Here is a 23,358-nt window from a genome sequence, read left to right as displayed (position 1 = left end):
GTATGGCCGTCAGAAGTTCAGCACCTGCAACCTTCCCTACAGCTGTGTCTCCATGCTGGGAGAAGCCTGCTCTGCAAATTTCTGCCTGTCACAGGCCAACAAAGTCACTTTCTGGGGAGGAAATTCCACTGAGCAGATTTTTCATATTTTATAACTTGTAGCTGGTCTAATTAAGGCCTCCATAACTTGAGACCCTCCAAGTGGTCTGGCAGCTGCTTAACAAGCTCCCCTGGCCTTATGCCTTCTACCCACCTCAGATTTTGCAATCCTAGGGTGGCAGCAAAAATAGGTTTTGCCCTATGGATCACAAGATGTTCAGGCCTGGTGTAATTGCATCTCCATTGCATAAAGCCAGTGGCTTTATGGAACCTTAAAGTTTACAAGACTCGGGGTGGGGGACTGAGAGCTTGCTCCAATTAAAGTATTAGTATAAATTATGCATAGTGCAGAAAAGTAGGGTGTGCCAAAAACTAAATTGAAAAGAGCAAGCCATATTTCGAAGAAATGATTTGATTTACAAAAGGGGATTCCATTAACCTTTAATGATCAAAGATAGGACCAACAGAAATTTCTGAGGCAGAATGGATAAAACGGAAGTCTGGACATTTCTGTATAGAATCATTAAATCAGTTTGTTCATCTCATACTTGCAAAAAAAACGTTCTAGTTTGTGTTGCTTATTGCTCGGGAATATCAAATCCAAAGTGATGTGGCTAGGCTTGGTTTTAGTGAAGATTTTTAAAATTTCTTTCTTTTAATCCAAGTGTTAGACACAGAACTTAAGAACAACAACATATGGCAAACTGAAATTTCATTATATTGTTGAAGGCTTTCACGGTCAGAGTTCATTGGTTCTTGTAGGTTATCCGGCCTGTGTGACCGTCAGGAAAGAAAATACCAAGACCACGGTCACACAGCCCGGATTACCTACAAGAACCAATAAAATTTTATTACTTTCAGAAACAATTTGTGCTGCGGCATGGGGGATACTGTTTAAAGGGAGAAAGTAAACATTTCACTCATACAAGACCATAGGCATGTCTCAAGTAGCACTTTGAAGCACTGTTATTATTGAAGCAAAACATACATTCCCATGTAAAAAGATAGTGCTCCTTGCAATTTCAAACTATTTAATTCTTTTAAATCATCTTCAATTTAAAACTTTTCCCCCCTTTGCTGCTATACTCATTGAGAATTTCAAATGCCATACTTGGGACTTCAGTTATAGACACCATAGTTTTGACAGATATATGAAATAAATTACATTCCCAACATATTTATCTGTGTAAGGAAGGAAATGCACATAGTCTTTTACACTATTTGCTTGAATGCAAATTGCAGAAAGTTATATATAAACAACTTGTTGAACTGTGGTCATTTGGAAAGAACCTACAATTCTCTGCCATTAAAAATGCAATTATTGTACAGGGAATTGTGTTAGAAGAGTTGGTTTTTATACTCTGCTTTTCTCTACCTTATGGAGTCTCAAAGCAGCTTACAATTGCCTTTCCTTTCCTCCCCCCCACAATAGGCACTTTTTGAGGTAGGTGGGACTGAGAGAGTTCTGAGAGAGACAGAAAATCAGAGCCACAATTATTTTCCCTCTTCCTTTCAATATATTTTTGTATTTGATTGAATTAGCCTGATCTTAGCCTACGTCTCATGTCTATTAACATTACTGGCAATTGAGCTGGTCCCAAGAATTAGCAGAGTGCTTTGAACATTTACCACTGAATTTTCACTACAACAATTTAGCTGCAAATCTTCTACCCTTACACTTCTAATATTATATCTTAAAGAACTCAAATTTGAAACCAGTATATGTAACTTGCTGCTAAAGTTGGCTTCCATACCAGAGGACTACAAAGTAGAAAATGTTAGTGATTTTTAAAAGGGGGACCAGAGGAGATCTGGGAGATTACAGACCACTTAGCCTAACATTTGTTCTGGATAAATTAGTAGAAACTGTTATTACAGAGAGAATTATTAAGCACATCAAGGAAAAAATCAGCCCGGCTTCTATGAAAGAAATTCCTGCCTCACCAACCTTTGGGAGTTGTTTGACATTATATACTTGCACTCCCAAAAGGCTTTTAACAAGGTACCACTCCAAAGGCTCCTTTTATGGATTAAAATTGGTTAACCAGCAGGCAGCAGGGAATAAAAATAAATGGACAGTTATTACAATGGAGGGAAGTGAGAATTAGGATCCCACAAGGATCAGTATTAGGATACGTATTCTTTAATTTGTTCATAAATGATTTAGAATTTGGAATTGGGGGGGGGGTGAGAAGCGTAGCACCCAAGTTTGATGTGGTTAAGTGTAAGGTGATGCACAGTGGCATGAAAACTCTCAACTTTAAATACACGCTGATGAGGCCTGAACTGGCAGAAACCGAGAGGGAAGATAGCTTGGGGTTGTAGTGCATAGAACAAGGCAAGCTACAAAGACTCTAGTACAATTACTTTATTTAACAGATTCTATATTTGACCATCATCACAAAGTGCTTCCAGACACAGAGGTTTCACAAGTCCGCAATAGGCTTGTATGGCCAATATGGATATTTTTCTTTATCCAGTTTAGTTTCAGGAAATGCCTCGTTGTAATCCTCAATTGTCATCTGGTCAAAAGGAATCATGTTTTTAAACTTTTGAAGCTTAAAAAAAAGGAAAAACAACAAGTCAATAGTTCATCAAGAAGATTACTTAACACAGAACTTATTTGGTTGAATCCAGTGATTCACAGGGTGCAGGAAGTGCAGATTGTTGCTGCATCCTCTCCCCTCAGTGGGACCCACATGGACTAACAGCTACACAGGCTGAAGACTAAAACTGAGGAAGTGGAAGAAAGCAAAATCCCCCCTCCCCACAAGCACAGCTCCACTACCAGAAGGGGAGACCAAGCCCTATGAGGAAAGGCTGAGGGAGTTGGGAATGTTAGGTCTGGAGAAGAGGAGGTTGAGGGGGGGGGACATGATTGCTCTCTTAAAGTATTTGAAGGGCTATCACTTAAGAGGAGGACAGGGAGCTGTTCCTGTTGGCAATAGAGGATAGGACTCGCAATAATGGGTTTAAATTGTGGGCAGAAAGGTACCGGCTGGATATCAGGAAAAAAATTTTTTACAGTTAGGAGTTGTTTGCCCTGACCTGGATGGCCCAGGCTAGCCTGATCTCGTCAGATCTCAGAAGCTAAGCAGGGTCAGCCCTGGTTAGTATTTGGATTGGATCAAGGAATACCAGGGTTGCTGTGCAGAGGAAGGCACTGGCAAACCACCTCTGTTAGTCTCTTGCCATGAAAACCCCAAAAGGGGTCGCCATAAGTCGGCTGCGACTTGAAGGCACTTTACACACACACACACACACACGAGTTTAGTAGTGGAATCAGCTACCTAGGGAAGTGGTGAGCTCCCCCTCACCGACAGTCTTTAAGCAGAGGCTGGACAAGCACTTGTAATGGATGCTCTTGGCTGGTCCTGCATTAAGCAGGGGGTTGGAATAGATGGCCTGTATGGCCCCTTCCAACTCTATGATTCTAAGGGGAAGGAGGGGGCAGCTTTAGCCCCCTTCCCCTTCTCAGCATACCCGTTGACCAGCAGGGCCTTTTGTCCACTCAGGTCCTGCAACCCCAGGAATTAACTGTCCTGGAGTCAGAAGGGGCTGCATGGTGTGTGTGTGTGTGGGGGGGGGGGCTGCAGCACAGATCCACATCCACCAGCGCCTTCTGCTGACAAACTGCTGGATCCATCCCACTGAGAGACAGACAGCACAAACTGTTTGTATCATGAAAACCGCCAGCTTACCTCCTTCTCGTACTGGACAATACGGGCTTTTGAGGCTTCTATATAGGAAGCCGCACTCTTGTTCTGCAAGAAAGATAAATTATCCAGTCAGCGTATTGATGAAACTCTTGAATGCTGAAGATGCTAAGGAGGCTGCACTTTGGCTCAGATTCTGCAGCTCTGAGGTGTCCAAACCTACCATGAAATTTCTGATTAATAGTTAAGAAAACAAGATGTAGTAGGCCTGATGAACTCATTTTCAAAGCTGCAGTTATTTAATATCTGCACATTCCATACAGTGAGGGTATTAGGAATACACATTCAATATTACAGTAAATATCTCTGCCACCGCAGAACTGATATCTATTTAATGATGGCCTTCAGAAGCCAGTAAATACTTCCAGTGGGCCTTTGAAGAGGGTTAAACCCTAGTAAGTTGATTTCAAGCTAGGCTAAAGTCTGTGACTTTTGTTGGGTTTCTTTTGATTGCTGCTGGCCCTTTTATGTCACGATGGGTAGCCATGTTAGTCTGTCTGTAGCAGTAAAAAAGAGAAAGAGTCCAGTAGCACCTTAAAGACTAACAACATTTCTGGCAGGGTAGGAGCTTTCATTAGCCACAGCTCACTTCTTCAGATAAACTTTTATGTATAATTGGAGCCTTTCTGCCATTTCAAATATTATGGTGGGCTTTAGTCACTGGATTTTTGTTACTGTTGTTCTTTGTCAATTTCAAGTGGTTGTATAGCACTTAAAAGAGACCCAAACTGCTTCATCAAATGCGGTAACGCCAGTCTGAAGATTGTGGGAGGTCGCCACTTCTTTCTTCAACAAAAATATAGTCAGAGATTTGTAACTTTACCTTTCCTGAGATTTTAGCACTGGTAAAGAAGTTCCGGTACACGTTCTCCCCCAGCTGACAGAGTATGATAAGCTATGAGCTGACAATAATGTCCAAGCTCTTCTCCCAAGATGCAATTTACAGAAAGTTGTGGCCAGAAATTATAGCATAGTACAATCTGCCAAGATTTCTAGAAGACTCCTTCACTGTACAAGTCATCTACATATACTCAAGAAATGTCACACAACTGGAAAAAAGTACTCACAGCCTCTTGTTCTTGGCTTTGTATCTTAGCCGTCTGATTATCCACAGGCTGAGGAACCTTCAATGCCTTATACTGTGAAATATTAGAGAGAATATTTTGAAGGCTGTTGTCTTTTGATTCAATCAGTGACACCTGCTATCAGTTAGCTTTTCCCCATCTATTAACAATGAGGAGTACCATAAAATCTGCAGGTCCAAGCCAGAGAATGCTAGGCACGCTCAAGTCCTAATACATGAACCAAACTTCCATTAGGCTGCACTTAGTGACTATCTGCCTTGTTCCACAAGAAGAAAATAAGCTGTGGGACCAGGAACTTGAAATCCAATCCCAGCTGTTAGGGCTAGCTGTGCCATAACCTTCGACAAAAACCACATGGCCTTATTTACAAATGGAGACAAGAGAGAGATCTCTTTCTAGCCAACACTAGGACCACAGAGCATTTATTGTTTCACTGGAGCAAATTAGAAATGCCTTAGAATTGTATGAGTGCAGAAACAATAACGGCTCATTCAACAACCCTCCCCAGGCTAACCCAACTTCAAATACATGAACAATTTTTTAATAGGTACGTGGTAAGAAAGACCCAGTTATAAGGGAGGCATAGCTTGGATCATTAGTCTACAATGCACAGAGAGATTTACTGGTAGTGCTAAAGACACTTCAACAGCAAAGGTTAAAAGTTTCAAATCACCAGTGATCTTCAAAAAAGAAAAAAGTAACAATTAAATTCATCGGTTCTTGTAGGCTAACCGGGCTGTGTGACCGTGGTCTTGGTATTTTCTTTCCTGACGTTTCGCCAGCAGCTGTGGCAGGCATCTTCAGAGGAGTAATACTGAAGGACAGTGTCTCCTTCAGTGTTACTCCTCTGAAGATGCCTGCCACACAGCCCGGATAGTCTACAAGAACCGATGAACTCTGACCATGAAAGCCTTCGACAACAAGTAAATTAATAATAAAACCAAGACAATAAAAAGGAATAGCCATACATCTGGACCATAAATAAAGTGCACACAACAGGGTAAGGAATATAATGCAGCATGCCCAAGGCATCCTAAGCTACTACTATATATTTAAATACATACATCCCAGGCTCATACCCTCCCCATCAAAACTTGCACAGTGGTTGCTTAAAGTTGGAAAGAAGATGATATTGGGATAAAAATAGAACAAAATATATGGAATAAATTATGGATGACTCAAACAAGAAAACTATATGAATAGTCCTTAGAGAGAATTCTTTGAAACTACTACACCAACGGTACATTACTTCAGTGAATCTTGTAAGAATAATATAAATAATGCAAAATATTGGAGAAATTGTAACCAGCAAGGTGTATATGTCCACATGTGGTGGTATTGTCCTGTAATGTCACAGTTTTGGGAAAAATATTTATAGAACTGGCAAATAATGCACATCAAATAATCCATGCTACTCCAGCATTGGCTCTGTTAACAATCCGGGGGGGATGGGACAAAATGGAAAAGTGGCATCCAATGGATTGTGTTTATATTGATGGCAGCCTGTAGGATAATAGCAAAATGTTGCAAAACCGCAGGACTTTTAACAATATACTCTTGATATTCTGAACTGTGGCAAAGAGCTATGGCAGAAAAATTGACACAAAGTAGTCAAAGGTATAGCTAAAATATATTTCTACGAAAAGTGGCATGATTTTATTTCATACACAAATCAGAAAAGTATTCAACATCTATCTAAGCCAGGGGTGGGGAACCTTTTTCCTGCCAAGGGCCATTCGCACATTTATAACATCTTTAGGGGGCCATACCAGGTGTAGATCTCCCGGTGGGGGGGGAGAGGCGACCGGGCCCCAGCCTTCCCACCTCCCCCGCCCACACACACACACACACACATGGCGGCGCATGGAGCCCCAAGCAACCGGGCCCCAGTCTCCATGCCCTCCCCCCCAGAGTCCATAAAAAAAACCCCAAGCCCAATTGGCTCCTGCATGCATGCTCTGCCACCAGGAGCCGCCGGCCTCTCCCCCCCGCCCCGCTGCTCAACAGTCGACAGGCAGCGAGAGGGGCTTACAATGTGCCGCAGCGTTCCTGCACGCCGCAGCTGTAGGAGGCAGCCTTGGGGGAAGCGTCCCTCCCCCTCCCCTCTCGCCGACCAACAACTGACAGTCGGTGAGAGGAGGTCCAAAGGGCGCTGTAAGCCGTGGCCCCAGGAACACCTTCGGGGAGGGCCGCCCTGCGCCCCGCCTCCGCGGCAGGGTTCCTGGAGGTCCCAAGGGCCACAAAAAATGTCCTCGGGGGCCGCATACGGCCCCCGGGCCTGAGGTTCCCCACCCCTGATCTAAGCCCTTCCTCAGATTATGGAAAAGGAATTAAGTACAAAATATATACAGAATTATGGTTTTTTTAATCCCCAGTGCCGTTAATGAATTCCTCTCTTATCTGTAATTGTAAAATAAATTGAAAAATGTGTTAAATACTAAGCCCTGCCAATAATTTGATTCAATTTCATGTATTTTTTTGTTAGTTTGTTTGTATTTTTAACATAGTTGGTACCTATGGCCTGAGCGCTAAGCACATTTCACACAAGTGCATAAGCCTGCTGGAAAATAGCATTTCCAATCAGTGCAAATTCTAGACTTGGTTCAAGTACAGAAGCCCTTATTGAGATTCTAGAACATCCAAACAGTCAAATATTACAACACAGGCTCACCTTCTTCTCAAATTCATCCACCATGCCAGCTTTAGCGATCGCAGTTTTGTAAGCAGCCCAGTCAATGGCTGGGGGAGATTCTGGCAAAGAAGCAAGCCTAGTAATAGGAAAAGTACATTTCAACTGTTAGAAGTTTCGGACTATTTCTAGTTTACACCCATTACTTCCATACAGCACCTCATCTCCATTCTTGTCACACATCCTAAGGGGGGCTAGTTAAAGCTGCTAATGCTGCCAGAAATTCAACAAGTCATAAGTGAACTTTGTAAGAACCTGCTTGAATACACAACAATTAACGGGGAGCTAAGATTTAAATTTCCACACAAAACCCAATGTGGGACATTCTGTCTACCTATTTCTGTGCTTTTCTGATCACTGCTCTGCAAAGATAGCCTGCATGGTGTAGTGGTAAGAATTTCAGACTAGGATCTGGGAGACCAAGGTTTGAATCCCCACTCTGCCATGAAAGCTTGTGGGTAATCTTAGGCCAGTCACACACTCTCAGACTAATCTACATCACAGGGTTGTTATAAGAAAAAAAATGGAGGACAGGAGAATGATGTAAACCCCTTTGGGTCCCCATTGGGAAGAAAGGCAGAGTACAAATGAAGTAAAATAAAAACTTGTAAGAGTGTTCTGCAGGTAGTTTGTAAGGCATCATTAGATGGCTTTTTCTTAAAGTATACAAAATTGCCCTTTTTCAACAGGCCTATCAACACTATGTCTCCAACTGTAGGCTCCACGAAAAAGAAAAAAAGAACTGCCAAAGCATAAAGCTATTGCTCGGCTTTGAGGTCATGTTTGTAATCTGCCTTGTGCTAAACAGGAATGGCAAGGCAAAAATATTTTAACTAAATAAATGAGTTTGCATTTCTGTGTTAAGACCTGACTTGCAGCTTGTGCCAATTTAGGACAGTTGTGCTAGAACATGATAAAGGATTTTGAGTTAAATCTTAAAACAAATAATTGCATTTCACAGCTTTCAGAATGCAGCTTTAAGATGTGTGTGTGTAAACTGCCACCAAGTCACAGCTGACAAGCAGCAACCCCACAGCTTTAAGATACCAAATTTTAATCACACTGCTGGTTACACAGATCATCAATATTTCATTAAGACCATGTTTTTTACAAAGATGGGCAGCACATAGGTTGGTAAGCTAAAGGAAGGGTATCATAAAGTTGCCAAAGAGAACAAAATGCAGTAATCTATCCACTTCAACAGGACTATTTCAGTAACAATTAATAAATGGAGCCCTCATCTTAAATTAAATATTTTGCAAAGTATGAGGTTTAGATCCACTGAACAGTGCTGCAGTCAAACTAATCTCTAGCAATAGAACATAATTCATTCTAGTAAAAATTAGTCACCAATAAGGCACAGCTTGAAACCCCCCTGCCCCAAACACAAAGAAGCACTTGTCCTGAAAACAGGTCTTCCTGCCCCACAATGCCCTTCTTACACTTAAGAAAATACTCACTTGGCTGAGAGTGTATCACTGCGTGTTTTCAGGGCATTGAACATGGGTTTCTGATTGGGAGGCACTCGCTCAGCAAAAGCCACCCAGTCTATTGCTTTCAAAGCAGCTCTGCGGCTGGCCATTGTTGCAGTCTACAAGATCAAGAGAGGAAAGTAAACAGTGCAATAAGGAGAGCACGACTACAGTGATTTATGCCACAATAATTTTACACTCTGCAAAAGTCAAGCACCTGAACCCTTTAAAAATAGATCAAACTTGATGTATCATAAGCCTCATGAACTCAGTGACATTTATTTTGAGTAGACCTGTACATTGTGAGCTTGTAAAGCCCAGAATTGAATTATATACTCTCCAATGCTTACCCAATAATATAATTCACAGTGGGTAGCCATGTTAGTCTGTCTGTAGTAGAAAAGGGCAAGAGAAGCGAGCTGTGGCTCACGAAAGCTCATACCCTACCAGAAAATATTTTTGTTAGTCTTTAAGGTGCTACTGGCCTCCTGCCCTTTTCTACCAATAATATAAGAAATTGCTTACTCAAAGCATTAAGTCTACAAACTGCGTTAAGCATCATCACCTTGTTTCTACAACAGTTCATACAATATACAAAGGGCAAAACACGCAAAACTAAAGACGTGACAGTCAACATTAACCTCTCCTTGCCTAGTGCTAGTGCCCTGTTCCTAAAGCCGTAGGCAGAGGCAAGTCAGCGCTTGGCCACAAACCTCCTGCCATAGGTCAATACAAAGTAACACCCGCAAAATGCAGAAGAGTGATCCACGGAAAGGGAGGGGGGGTATATAGTTCAGCAACCTTGAACGGGCTAGAAAAACCAGCGTCTGGTCAGTGCCAAGGCTAACCCCTGGGAACCCCATGGAATGGGATCCAAGCATCATAAATAATACTCAGCGACGAAACGCCAGAGAAAGCAAGAAGAAGTGCAGCATAAGAGACCCTCTTCTCTGCCCTCCCAAGCGTGCCCATGATTGAGGACTAAGAAAAACCGGGAGTTCTCCACTCACCTTCAACAACCCTCCAGTCCTTGCTTCCCCCGGAAACGTCCTTCCGGAAGTAGAGCTCGAAAACGACCAACCAGGACAAACGTTCCCGGAAGCACTCCTGCATAGAACCCTAAACGTAACACAAAGTCATAGACTATGAAAACAAAAAGGGCACGGCTATCATTGAAACAAGCTACAATCGCACCTTCCGCATTTTGTCGACGTTTCCGGACTAGATCTCAACGGTTTTGACGCTGTTAGTGGTCCCGCCAAACACGTTCATTATAGAGATGCCAAAGCCTAGAGCGACACCACTCTGAACTCAGAAACTCGCGGCCAAGGGGGGGGGTTCAGTTTTTACCGGAAGTTCCCTCTGCAGTTTAGTCTAGGGCTCGATGCTCCGACAGATTTCTAGGCTTCCTTCCGGCGCACTAAGAATCTACTCAGAAGATTGTTTCCGCTGATTCCCAGAAGTCTCCTTTCGTTCAGCTTCAGACGTTTACTTAAAAAAAAAAACCCTGCCTTTATCGGCTTCCTCTGTGGTCTATTATGGTCTGTTATGTCAAAAGCGAGCCTGAAACGGCATAACTGGGTCTGAAGAAACGGTCGCCGACCCGGAAGTGGATTGCCGACCCGGAAGTCCGGCTCTCCCTGTCAGTGGGGGCTGAGGAGATGGCTGCGGAGCCCCGTCGAGCGCAGCTCCGGTTTCTCCGTCCCGGCCGTTGAGTCAGAGCAGCCGCTGCCTGCCTGCACGCCCGACCGACCGACCGACGCCCGGGGAGAGGCCGCCGCCGAGAATGGCGGAGCTGGCGGCCGGGGAGGGGCCGCCGCGGGGCCGCACTCCGAGCCCGCTCCCGCTGACCGGGCCGCCCAGCCCTCGCCCGGCTGGGGCTCCCGCCGGCCCGCCGCGCAGCCCGGAGCCGTCGGCGCCCGACAAAGCCGTCCCGGGAGGCTCGAAGTGGGTCCGGCTCAACGTGGGGGGCACCTACTTCGTGAGCACCCGCCAGACGCTCTGCCGCGAGCCCAAGTCTTTCCTCTGCCGGCTTTGCTGCCAGGAGGGGCCCGAACTGGGCTCCGACAAGGTGAGCCGGTGGCGACGCGGCTGCCCTGTCAAGCCGCCCGGTTCTCCCTGCTTGCGGCATTGCAGAGCAGGGCATCTGGGCTTCCCTCCCCTTTCCATCCTGCCTCCTGAGGGAGACGCTCGGAAGAGGATGACGCCGAATAGCCATTGGGGGGTATTTGGCTGTGCCTCAGGAAAGCCCTTTCTGCTTCTGTAATGAAGCAGGTCTGTTTACATAAGGTGTGAGCGAGCAAGATGTATACAGCACTCTGGCTGCCCGAGGCTGTGGTAGGAGCCTCTATGGCAGCAAAAAGAAAGGGGTAGGAGGGGCGTCGTGTGTACTCAACATCCTGCTGAAATGTAGGTCTTAGTAAACACTAGTAGTAAACATTCTGTAGTAAACAGAATTTAGTAAACAGTAGTAGTAAACAGAATGTAATAAACAGTAGTAAATTGGTTCTTGTAGGTTATCCGGGCTGTGTAACCGTGGTCTTGGCATTTTCTTTCCTGACGTTTCGCCAGCAGCTGTGGCAGGCATCTTCAGAGGAGTAACACTCTATTGCAGCAAAAGGTTACTTCTCTGAAGATGCCTGCCACAGCTGCTGGCGAAACGTCAGGAAAGAAAATGCCAAGACCACGGTTACACAGCCTGGATAACCTACAAGAACCAATGAGCTCTGACCGTGAAAGCCTTCGAAAATATTAGTAGTAAACATTCTGTAGCTTACACTGGAGTTGTGCATGGAAGTGTTGTGTGTATCTTTTCCATTCATTCTCCCATGCTTTTGATGTGGAATGAATCATACTCAGAGCCTGATTATGGAGCGTTATCATAGTGTGTGTTTGACCACGAGGTAGGTCAGTTGTTTATATTAATCTTGCCACACATTGGATGTAGGGCAAAATAATAGTTATTTGCATCCACACAAAATCATACTATTAAAATATTTCCAATAGCCCAGCGTACACTCTCTAATAATATATTAAACTGTCTGGAGAGTTCTGTAAACAGGCTTGGAGGGCAAGATCACTCTTAATTATGTGTTCCAAAGCCCAACAAAAAAATTGGAGTTTTCTGCCTCATCTCAAACTGCTAGTATTTCTAGACCATCTATTGCGTCCCGTGTTGGAATTCTTGTACCATAGTTCTCCAACCACAGGAGAATGTTAGACATTAACATTATGCTAACAAAAAGAGAAGAGAACTCTCCAACTAGCACAGCTCATACTACAAAAAAGTAGAGGCCTGCAAATTCCAGTTATGTTTTGTTTCAAGCTTTTTTTAGTTAATCAGCTGTATGTGCCCACACACATAACTAAAAGTACTTTCATACATGCCAAATAATGCACTTTGCAGCTGGATTTTACTGTATGAAACGGCAAAATCCACTTGCAAAGGATCGTTAAAGTGTATTGAAAGTGCATTATTCAGCACGTGTGAAAGCACCCTAAGAATCTTGTTGTATGCAAATGCATGCCCCCTTTTTGGAAATTCACAGGATTATTGTATCCATTCCACAAGACAGGCAAACAACACTCTCTGTACTGTACATTTCAGAAGTACAGTTCTTTCTTGAAAATAACATTAACAGTAACCACACTCAGCCCTTTTGGCATCAGATAGGGATTCTCTTTTCCTCCAAGCCAGTTAACCCATACCACTTTCCTTAGAAACAGCACACATCACTGTGAACCTGTAGTTACAATCATGATACTTGCTATAATATGATAATTCATATTTTTCTAGTGAAAATATTGACCAAATACATGCAATTATGTTTTGCCACAATTGCCTGTTCTCTCTCATGGAAAAAATATTAAATTATTTTCTATTTAAGAATGGGCACAGGCAGGACTGAAAAGTGCACCAGAAATATGAACCAACTCTTTTGAACACAAATAGTAAGGCTACGTACTGTCAGAGTTTGGTCTTGCATTACAAAGCCTAATACCAAATTCTGCATGCCAGGCATAACTTTGTCACCACTGTAGTCAGTGGTGAAGTTACCACTCTTGGAGTAATAAGAAAACACATAAGAAAATGCAATCAAAACCTCTATTACAAAGCAGCTTGTCCCATTCCTGTCTTAAATACTTAAAATGATGTCCCAGAATAAAATATGTCTAAATGGGATAGATTCTTTCAGAGTGCAGTGACTGATAGTTCTGAAATAGTGTGAAATACGACTACTCTATAATTACCGTATGTGGCCCTTTACAGTGGAATTTTATTTGAAAAACGAAGGACATGCTTAATGGCTACTGGCTCAAGGAAAAAGCCAATATATGTTCTAGAGAAAATAAATCAGACAAAGATCTAGGCTCTGTTCTTGTTTCTTTCTTTTTTTAGTAATTATTTTAATTACTTAGTACGTCACTGAAGAAATGCGATTGCATTGCCCCATTATATACGGTAGAAATATTTTTACTACATCTGGAGACTGCTGATGTGGCCAGTTTTCATGTTTGACATACAAGAGGATTTCCAGGTGTGCCTTCTAAAGTGTCACCAGTTTTAAGATGTTGCCTCTGATGCAAGCATAAACAGTTCATTTCAAGCATAAGAACAAGATCAAGTAATTAAGCAGAATGCCTTTATGTAGGTGGTGGCCTACTTTTTAAAATTGCATCAGGGTGTAATCTGATGATTAAATCAGGATTGCTTGCTACCTGACCTGCGGGAGCTTAGGAACACACATGCACATCCATTCCCTTTCCCTGATTCCTTTAGAAAATTGACACTGTAACCATACCAACATTTACAGTCTGTCTCTAATTTGCTTAAAATGCTCAAATCAAACTATGTAAATGGGCTATTCCTGATATAAAGGCCAGAAACTGCTAATCTTTTGTTTCACTGACATGCATGTATGTTTGTATATTATTGTTAATTGTAAGTACTCATTGATTAAAATAATCCTGAATTTAATTTCATTAACAGTTTTCATGACAATTAATGAACATTTGGGGTTTTATCATTATTAGCTTAAGTCTCTGTTAATAAAAGTTTAAGTTACTGTTTTAAATACTTGTGCAATCAGTTGACCCAAGTTTTATTTAAGGAGAGGGCTAGTCAAAACGGCTACGCTACACAGTTGTGACTTAAAAGCCCCATTCCATTTGGCTGGGTGATTCAGGATAGATTTCACTAGTTCAAAAAGAGCCAACTTGATTTATAGAGAAGAATATGGAGTTGTAGAAGGAAACCAAATTCCCATTTGTCATACCAGGAGTTCCCACAGCCAAATATCCTTGTTCTATTGAATTGTCCATTGTAGCGTCAGAATCTGACACCGGTGTATCCTTGACAGGATGAGACGGGAGCATATCTCATTGATAGGGATCCCACGTATTTCGGTCCGATCCTGAACTACCTCCGACATGGAAAACTCATAATAAATAAGGAGCTAGCAGAAGAAGGTAAGCAAAAATTATTGCTGTGTTTTATCTTCTGGCTATGCTATGTTTATAAGTAACCAAATGGGTCCTGAATGGATGTAGGCCATAGTTTGGCAGAATTCAGTGCATTTAGCCATACGGATTTCAGCAGTGTTTAGTGGATCCAACTTCAGGCTGGAGTGAGGCCACAGTCTGCATATTCTTTTATCACAATGTGGTGGCTTATCGTAATCAGATCCACAGAGCAGTACAAAACCTGTTGTTCATGGAAGCTTGCATTTCTATGTTAAATTTTTATTTAGTCCAAGGCTTTCTATCAGCAAACACTGGTGGCTTTTTATATTAGATTTTGTTTTCTGTGAGAGGATGGTCTGCGAAGGCAAACTCCCTGCAAAAATCTTCCAACAAAGGGATACTTTCCTGCCAGGTTATTGTTCTGGTTTTCTGTAGTGAGAATATGCACTCTGTACACTCACATTTTTTCATTTGTGAATAGAAATGTCTTCAGGTATTTCTAGCAGGGCCGATATCAGCATACCCTGAGATGGGACCTCTGTCACTGACCCTCTTTCCCACGTCATTCCTCTGCAACTCACCCATATGCCCTTCCTCCTTCATTCACAAGCACTCCTCCAGTGCCACCTGTGCTCCTGGCTGAATATGCCGCCCCGTGCTACCAGGGAAGGGCACGCAGGTGGTGCTCAGTGGTGGCAACACTTCTGTGGCTGTGGAAGCGGCATTCCCAGTTGCACCACTGCCTCACACCGTCAGTAAAAGAGCAGGTGATGAGTGGGTTTGCAAGCAGGCGAGGAAAGACAGGTCTAGGGAGCATGCAGGTGGGGGGGCAGGAAGAGAAGCACAAGGAGGAAGACCTGGGGGTAGGCATGGGAGGGGAAGGGGACCCTCTGCTCACTCTTTGCCCAGGGCCTCCCAGAACCTGGAACTGGCCCTGGTTTCAATTGTACTTTCGTGTTCTTTTGTTTCATTATTTGTTCCTAACGAAATGAAGTTTCCATAGCTGTGTTGATTCGCAGATTTAATTACTGGTTTTAAAATAAATCTGAATATGGGCAAACATCAGAGCATGGGAGATTTTAGAAGATAATCTCTTCTCGAAGATTAGAATAATTACTAGCTGTATGTTTTATTCTCATTCCTAGGTGTGCTGGAGGAAGCTGAATTTTACAACATTGCATCTCTAGTACGACTTGTGAAGGAACGAATACGGGACAATGAAAGCAGAACTTCTCAAGTAATGCTTGCTAAAAGACAATAGAAGGGGGAAGCTGATAATCAAATTAAAAGATTCACAAACATCTTGACAACAAACCCTCCCTTTCTTGGGACCAGTGGCATGTGCAGAGAATTTGGAGGAACAGATGAGCACCTTCTACAATACTCCAGGGAGTTACTCCAGTCTGTTGTTTGATATCATTTATCTTGGACTGGAGTAGCTCTGCATAGGGTTGCATTGTAAGATCTCTGTGAAGGGTAGTTTCCCTCCTTTCACAGTAGGCTTTTCCAGGACATGCTAGCAGCCACTGCTCTTGCCACCTCCTGGAAAGGCCCTGTGGGAAGAGAGAAAATCTTGTTTCTTCACTCTGCTAAATTATCCACGAACTGCAGAAATACCAGTGGTAGGTGGCATTTTCAGGGGAAGGCCTTGGCCTCTGTGCCCTATTTTGTGGCCCTCCAGGGTAACTGGTTGCTGATTTGTGTAGGGGGAGGAGCGTTTTCTCTGCCTGCAGGTTGCCTTCTGCCAAGACTTCTGCAGTTCACAGAGAGCTCTGTGTAGCAACAGGATCTTTGTTGGGGTGCTGGGAGAGACACTTACCAGGGTGGGGAGGAGAGCTTACTGTTGGCAAGTGAGAGGTGTGTTTACGTTCCATTGAAATAAAACAGCTGAGCACAAGCTTTATTTGGAATTCATGCACACTTGAATTCTATTCATAATTCAGATTTTTTAACGATACAGTGTCCAAAATTCCCAACGTTGCTACAAGGTCAGAAGACTAGAGTCATACTACAGGAATAAATTGTGTACATTTGTGAATGTTTCATTTTCATGGATTCTGATAATACGTTGGGAATATGTTGGGAGTTTAGGGTGTCTTTTCTTTCTAGAGGAAGGAAGGGTAAAACTGGAACACTGGTGGTAGTAGGTATGTATCCATGTGCAACCAAGAGAAATTCAGGTGTGCGTGAATTCCAAATAAAGCTTATGCTCAGTTGTGTTGTTTCAGTGGAACCTAAACACACCACTCTCTCTGGGCTGTGCCCCCATTCAGAAGGAAAAAGTGGGATATGTGCTGTGTTCAGAGGTTCCATGTGTCTGGCTACTGGAGACTGTACCCAGTTGGGAATGCAGGAGAGAATGTTGGACTGTTTCTCCACCTTTCCCAGTGGCACAGTTCTCCTTTTAATCCTTTGTGGTTGGCACCCGTGACACTTTTGTCATGTCCAAATATGCACAAGCTTTGGTCCAATATGTTGCTGTTTATTTTCCTGATGCAAAAGCATAGCTGCATTTTCTTTTAAAACAACCATTTAATACTTAGCAAAGTTCGTAGCTACAAGGTTTCCAACTTGTGGGTTGTTTTTTCCTCTTGTGTTTCAGGGACCTGTCAAGCATGTGTACAGAGTCCTGCAGTGTCAAGAGGAAGAGCTCACCCAGATGGTGTCTACTATGTCTGATGGCTGGAAATTTGAACAGGTATCCTGTGCTAATGTGTATTTCCATATCCCGAAGAAGGGGTCCATTTGTGTGGGATTACCTCCCAGTCCATTGGCCTTATATCAGGACTTTCCTCTCTTTATGGCCAAGCAGAGGTGCTTGGGCCCAGCACGTCATCGTTAGAGGCTAGAGGCCTCAAGCCAGGGAAAGCTGGTAGGCCAGGAGCTTCCCAAGACCCAGTGCTGAGGCTGGGAGGGCAGCCACCACAGCAATAGGCACTGGGAGGTCATCTGTTCTGGAGAAGCCCACCTCCTGTCAGCCATCTGGGCTTGGCAGATGCGAGGATGGAGGCATAGGTAGCAGGGGTTGGTGTGTACCTGCCGATGCCAACTTGGGCCTCAGCTCAGTCTGATCTTTGATGTGCCACTGCCACCTGGCCCCGCCATGGTCTCATTATTCGCTTTTGACAAGAGCAGGGAAAGAAGAATGACAGCAGCCTAGTAAAACACGAATGCTGGTGTATATTTTCACTGCAGCCCTTTTAGAATATAAGGAATCTTACAAGTACAACACTGTACCTAATCTGCGGTTGTGGCCATCCTTCTAATGCAAGGGGAGGTCTGATTTCTGAATCTACAACAGATGCTCTCTGTTAGAGAAGCCTGATTTCAGGCTCCACTTTCTGCTCTTTCACCTCCCCCCTAGTCAGCTAATTACTGCTGTCGAGCTCACCATCTGTTCAGTAGTGGTGATTTTACATTCAGCAGTGGGCATGCTGCTTGCTGAGGATCTCTGGAGCGAGCACAGTATCTTTGCTGTGGGAGGCATTTACAGAATCCACTTTAGCTAATACACTCTGTTATTCTCAGATAATTGGTTTTGGATTGATACATAGTTTTGTGCAGTGTGGCCAACAGGTTCCCTCTGAATGAACTAGAATTCTCATTTTTTTTTTCAGATTGGTTTTTGTTATTACATTTAGACATCATTAGGGGACTCTGTAGAACTTTGAAACTTTTCTCCAAGAAATTTTGATGCTGTTAGGGTATAACCAGATGGCAGCTTCCCACACTCCCTTGTTAGGGTGCTGGAGCACTCCTTTGCAGATACTTTCTACCGGAAAGGCAAGCAATTTTTCCCCCTGGGGTCTCGTTCTGCTCAGGTCAGCCACCCATACAAGCTGAGTTTCCAGCATTGGTTCTGGTAATCTGTGTCTGGGCAGAGACCTGCACAAAATGCCACCCAGCCATTCTGGATAGCAGGAATCAAGCCACTGTGTGCCCTGCTTCAGAGTTACCCACCTGCCCTGTTGCACTTCATGGGGTAATAATAACTAAATTAACAGCACAATGGCCAAAATATTATATCCCAAAATGTCATAAATTTGTATTATACATTAATATATATTCAAAAAATTACATGCCAGTTTTTCACAGTATTACAAAACACAGGTAAGTATAGTATTTCTAGGTATTGTTCTGTAACTGAAGATACAAACAAGTATAATAGTCCATACAATAGTCTTGATATAACTAATGCAAGTTCCTCCTCCGCTGTATGTAAGTGAAACTGATAAGTATGAAGTAATGAAGCCAGATGATAACCAGCAAGGCTGAGAAGAGATGAGATGGGCATTCTAGATAACTTCCCGTTTCACCCTACAAAATGAGGCTTCCTCGATCCACATATCTTTGTTTGTTAAACACCATAGATGGCATGAGAATTCTTTTGAAGTATTGTAAATCAAGCTTTTGTATTGCACTTCATGAGGTGACACAGGACACAGCAAAGTCTGTCTCATATTCATTCCTATTCACTGAGTGTGACCATGGAATTAATCCTTATGCTCAGGTTGTTTTTAGGCTTAAGAGAAGCAGGTCTCAAATTTTAGCAGCCTGTGGAACCCAGAGCCCTCCCCTCCTCCCTCTGACATGTCTGCTGTGTGCTGGGCAATGCCCTTTTAAAGACGGTGGCAAGCCATGGTGTGGCCCTTAGAGGCCTTGTGTCCTCCAGACAATACAATAGAAACCAGATCAGCTACACTTTAAAAGCAAATGTAAATGTTTGTATTGTCTATATGCATGGCCTATAAGGCAAAGTCTCAGTTGATTCTTTAAGGCTACAACTCAGAAAGCCCTGACCCGTTCTATCAATCACGCCCCTTGATTGGAAGGGACTTTGCGCTAGAGAATGTGAGAACTTTCTTTATTGGCTAATGGGTGGTAGAACGAGGGAAGGAAGGGGGTGGGCAAAACTTTCAGAGCTGCTCATAGAAATAAAAGACCAGTGTCACAAAAAAAACTAAATTTCTGATATTCAGTTTTAAGCTGCCATTCACTGCTGTTGTCTGTAGATGCAGAGTAGTCATTATCTGTATACTGAAATCTTTTGTATAGGAAGAGTTTGATTTTTATACCAGAAGTGATCAGCCATTCATTTTTATGCTAGAAGTAACTATTGACTGTATTAGGACTATACCTCCCTGGTGCCACTCAGCCAGTTTAAATTCTAGATCAGAGCTACTGGATTTGTGCAGCCAATTAACACATTTTCTGGCTGATGCTCTGAGGAGATCTGGAAGATCTGTGACCGCAGGTGGCTTTATGAACTCCAGCCTTGAAAGAGGAGGAACCTGATTCCATCTCCTGAGCTAGAGAATTTCTGCATCTCCTTATAGAAAACTGAGAGGCTCTGTTTTCACATTAGCCAGATGGGTGTTTGGGGGGGGGGGCGTTCCCTCTGTCTTAACATAGTAGCCCCTTAGGTGTCTGGACTCCAGTTTAAGAGATGCTGCTTTACTGGGTTTTGCTCTCTAAAAACTCTCATGATCCATTTTTCCCAAGCTGATTTACCTGTTCTGTTTTCTTGAGTATTCAGGAATGTGTTGAATAGTGTACTGTCTTGCATCTCTGTATTCAGATTGTTTCTTTTGATACCTGTGATGGCTTATTCTCGTCACATAATTATAATGGCAAACAAATCACAATCCTTTTGTACACTCTGCCTGTCTTCATTTATTTCAAAACTTTTCTTATTTTTGCTTAATCTTGGGAGTTGAATGCTCATACAAACAAGTGTACATCTCCCATCAGTGCACCATAATCCTAAAAGCACCCAATCTGAATGCCAGTTCAAGATAGAGGTAGACCTGTAACATTCCCTAATACAGAGCCAGCATGGAATAGTGGTTAGTGTCAGAAAAGGATTTTGGGAGACCCAGTTTCAAATGCCCACTCTGCCATTAAAGCTTGCTGGGTGATTTTGGCCCAGTCACATGCTCTCAGCCTAATGTACCTCACAGGAGAGGAGAACAATGTAAGCTGCCTGGGGTCTCCGTTGGGGGAGAAAGGTGGTGTGTAAATGAAGTAAAATTTAAACATTCATAAATAATATTTGTCTGACACAGTAGCATGGCAGTGTTGCGGGAAAACGGAGGTTCGTGGAGGAGAGAGACCCGAGACCATTGGTCAAGAAAACAGTTTTATTACAGCTGTGGCCCAGCCGCCTTAACAAGCATAAAAGACTGAGCCCCGATTGTACTGGGGAATGAACTTTTATCCTAATTCCAGGCTAAGACATAACACGTCACCATTTGGTGCTTATCTGGTAGCTTCACATAGTCGGGAGCACAGCAGTTCTATCCAGTTCCCTTTATCATTCACCATGACTTTTCCCCCACTGACTCAACACAGAGCTGTCTTGTACTGCAGCAGACTTGTTCCCTTGCTGTCTCAATACATTCACAGAGAAGGAGAAAAGGCTATCAAAAACTATTAAATCAAAATACTTAAGTGGATCCTCCACATTAAGAGGAAGTCTACCTTGCTCTCTCAGCAGAGAAGCCCATCTAGTCTAGCATTGTGTTTCCAACAGGTGGCTCTGGGAAGCACACAAATGGGTGAATAAAGGCAGTCACCTCTCCCACCCAAGCTGGTGCTCAATGATACACTCTGAAAAAAGTACACCCAAAAACCCTGTTAGTTTCAGACAGTCACAATATTTTTAGGACTTAAGAAACAAAAGCATGGATGTTCCCTTAGGCTGTCTGAAAACTTGGAATGCATAATGCTTTTTATGACTACATGCTGTTTGATGCTTCCTCCTATGGTATCTGAAACTGACCACTGTTGGAGATACTGTGCTAGGTGAAATGTTTTTCTGACATTACAGGCTACTCCTTATATATACTGCTTTTAACACATACATTATCTGTGCTGCTTTCCTTTTCATCAGCTGATCAGTATTGGCTCTTCCTACAACTATGGAAACGAGGACCAAGCAGAATTTCTCTGTGTTGTATCCCGAGAGCTCAATAACTCTACCAATGGCATTGTCATAGAGCCTAGTGAGAAAGCAAAGGTGAGGAACCTGTTTGGGAACGGATTTTTTAAAATTGTAGGTGGGGGGGGGTACAGAAGGGGAAAAGGAAAAATGGGGATATCACAGTACAATTAAAAGGACAGAAATGCGTGATGTGAAAACGAATCCGTTTGGCAACAGACTTTTTGAGAAGCATGGTCATTTTTCTTTATAAGGTAAGGTAAAGGTCCCCTGTGCAAGCACCAGGTCATTCTTGACCCATGGGGTGATGTCACATCCTGACGTTTACTAGGCAGACTTTGTTTACGGGGTGGTTTGCCAGTGCCTTCCCCAGTCATCTTCCCTTTACCCCCAGCAAGCTGGGTACTCATTTGACCAACCTCGGAAGGATGGAAGGCTGAGTCAACCTTGAGCCAGCTACCTGAAACCAACTTCCGTTGGGATAGAACTCAGGTCGTGAGCAAAGCTTTGGACTGCTATACTGCAGCTTACCACTCTGCGCCACGGGGCTCCTTTTATACCTTTTATATATACTTTTATACGGGGCTTTCTTTATACCCAGAGTAAAATGAAACCTTTTGATACTGTGAAGTGTGCAGTTCCTGTACATCACAGTTTTGAGTAAATTATTGTAGGACATTACAAACAGCACCCACTACCCCAAAATGGCAATGAACATAATAATGAACCATAAGAAAAAGAAAAGAGTAAAAGTCCAGTACCACCTTAAAGATTAACAACATTTCTGGCAGGCCATGTGCTTTCGTGAGTCACAGCACACTTATCTGAAGAAGTGAGCTGTGGCTCACGAAAGCTCATACCCTGCCAGAAATTTTGTTAGTCTTCAAGGTTCTACTGGACTCTTGCTGTTTTCTTCTGCTACAGACAAACACGGCTATCCATCATGATCTGTCTCCATAAGGAAAAGAGACAAGTATCCAGAGTGGTGGAGGCAGATATTTCCTAGTGCGGCGATTAGTTGTCATGAATCCTCAGTGTGCTGCTCTAACTGCTATTTAGAGAGGAGACTTCCCTTCCTACTTCCCTTTTCTGAGAGTCATTGAGGGTTTCAGTTTTAAACGGAACACATGAAGCTACATTATAGCGAATCAGACCATTGGTCCGTCAAGCTCAGCATTGTCTATTCAGACTGGCAACAGTTCTCCAGTGTCTCAGGTAGAGGTCTTTCACATCACTTACCACCTTATCCTTTTAGTGGGAGATGCTGGGGCTTGAACCTGGGACTTTCTGCATGCTGAGTAGGTGCTCTGCCGCTGAACCACAGCCTCTCTTGTCTTATCTAGCACCTCCTTCTGTAACATGGAGATGTCTCTTGCATAGAGCTATCAGCAGGGAGCATGTTAACATTTGAGCAGACATTTAATCTGTTGTCTTCGTTGCTACATTTTATATTGGTATTTAAAAGCACAGCGAAAACCGAATCCAAGCTAACTGATGTTCTCTTGGTGCTTCTCTTTTCTCAGATTCTTCAGGAGCGAGGATCCCGGATGTAAACTGGGTATCCGATGCTTTAGAACTCCCAGATGTCAAAAAGGCAATCTAGCTGGGCTTTTTGTACAGTAATCAAAATAACACAAAGCAAAGCTGAGCCTGTCCTGCCAGCGGAGAATTAATCCTGGTAAAACCCAAAGGCTCGTCCCACCCCTATTGCAGAAAGCAAAAATGGAAAGAAGAGACTCTTCCAGCCTGGTAGCCCCTTTCTGTTCTGCCTTTTTTCTCATCAGCATTGATATAATTTTTTTCCCTAACAATAGGTGGGCTTATTTCTTATTTTCTTGTGAAGGGTGTCCAGGTATCATTAGTCCGGAGTTAATTATGGAGAGAGCATTGGTTGA

At 43.2% G+C, this 23,358-nt stretch overlaps 2 protein-coding genes across 2 annotated transcripts; one reads left to right on the top strand and one right to left on the bottom strand.

Annotated features, from left to right (window-relative positions):
- Nucleotides 1-2,451: 2,451 nt before the first annotated feature.
- On the bottom strand, nucleotides 2,452-10,098 carry ATP5PD (ATP synthase peripheral stalk subunit d). Its single transcript, XM_056862347.1, has 6 exons — nucleotides 10,071-10,098; nucleotides 9,049-9,179; nucleotides 7,571-7,667; nucleotides 4,882-4,953; nucleotides 3,800-3,862; nucleotides 2,452-2,656 (listed from the first exon to the last, which is right to left on the bottom strand). The coding sequence occupies exons 2-6, from the start codon at nucleotides 9,168-9,170 to the stop codon at nucleotides 2,525-2,527; spliced, it is 486 nt and encodes a 161-aa protein (XP_056718325.1). The 5' UTR covers nucleotides 9,171-9,179; nucleotides 10,071-10,098; the 3' UTR covers nucleotides 2,452-2,524.
- Nucleotides 10,099-10,824: 726 nt separating this feature from the next.
- On the top strand, nucleotides 10,825-23,072 carry KCTD2 (potassium channel tetramerization domain containing 2). The gene is made up of 6 exons (XM_056861926.1): nucleotides 10,825-11,131; nucleotides 14,421-14,529; nucleotides 15,669-15,760; nucleotides 17,126-17,221; nucleotides 21,416-21,541; nucleotides 22,987-23,072. Exons 1-6 carry the CDS (start codon nucleotides 10,847-10,849, stop codon nucleotides 23,014-23,016), a joined length of 738 nt encoding a protein of 245 aa, XP_056717904.1. The 5' UTR covers nucleotides 10,825-10,846; the 3' UTR covers nucleotides 23,017-23,072.
- Nucleotides 23,073-23,358: the final 286 nt, after the last annotated feature.

This window comes from Euleptes europaea, chromosome 1 (assembly GCF_029931775.1).
Source record: "Euleptes europaea isolate rEulEur1 chromosome 1, rEulEur1.hap1, whole genome shotgun sequence".
NCBI classification, from domain to species: domain Eukaryota; kingdom Metazoa; phylum Chordata; class Lepidosauria; order Squamata; family Sphaerodactylidae; genus Euleptes; species Euleptes europaea.
Note: the sequence above shows the minus strand (reverse complement) of the source record. Positions and strands in the feature narration are given on the sequence as shown.

Bases quoted from the DNA above. Each gene is read 5' to 3' on its own strand.
- KCTD2 (XM_056861926.1), top strand. From the start codon at position 10,847: ATGGCGGAGCTGGCGGCCGGGGAGGGGCCGCCGCGGGGCCGCACTCCG. The intron at 14,530-15,668 runs GTAAGCAAAAAT...TCTCATTCCTAG, and splicing joins TAAGGAGCTAGCAGAAGAAG to GTGTGCTGGAGGAAGCTGAA. The intron at 15,761-17,125 runs GTAATGCTTGCT...CTTGTGTTTCAG, and splicing joins ATGAAAGCAGAACTTCTCAA to GGACCTGTCAAGCATGTGTA.
- ATP5PD (XM_056862347.1), bottom strand. From the start codon at position 9,170: ATGGCCAGCCGCAGAGCTGCTTTGAAAGCAATAGACTGGGTGGCTTTT. The intron at 7,668-9,048 runs GTGAGTATTTTC...TCCTATTACTAG, and splicing joins AGTGATACACTCTCAGCCAA to GCTTGCTTCTTTGCCAGAAT. The intron at 3,863-4,881 runs GTGAGTACTTTT...TCTTTCTTGCAG, and splicing joins AAAGCCAAGAACAAGAGGCT to AACAAGAGTGCGGCTTCCTA.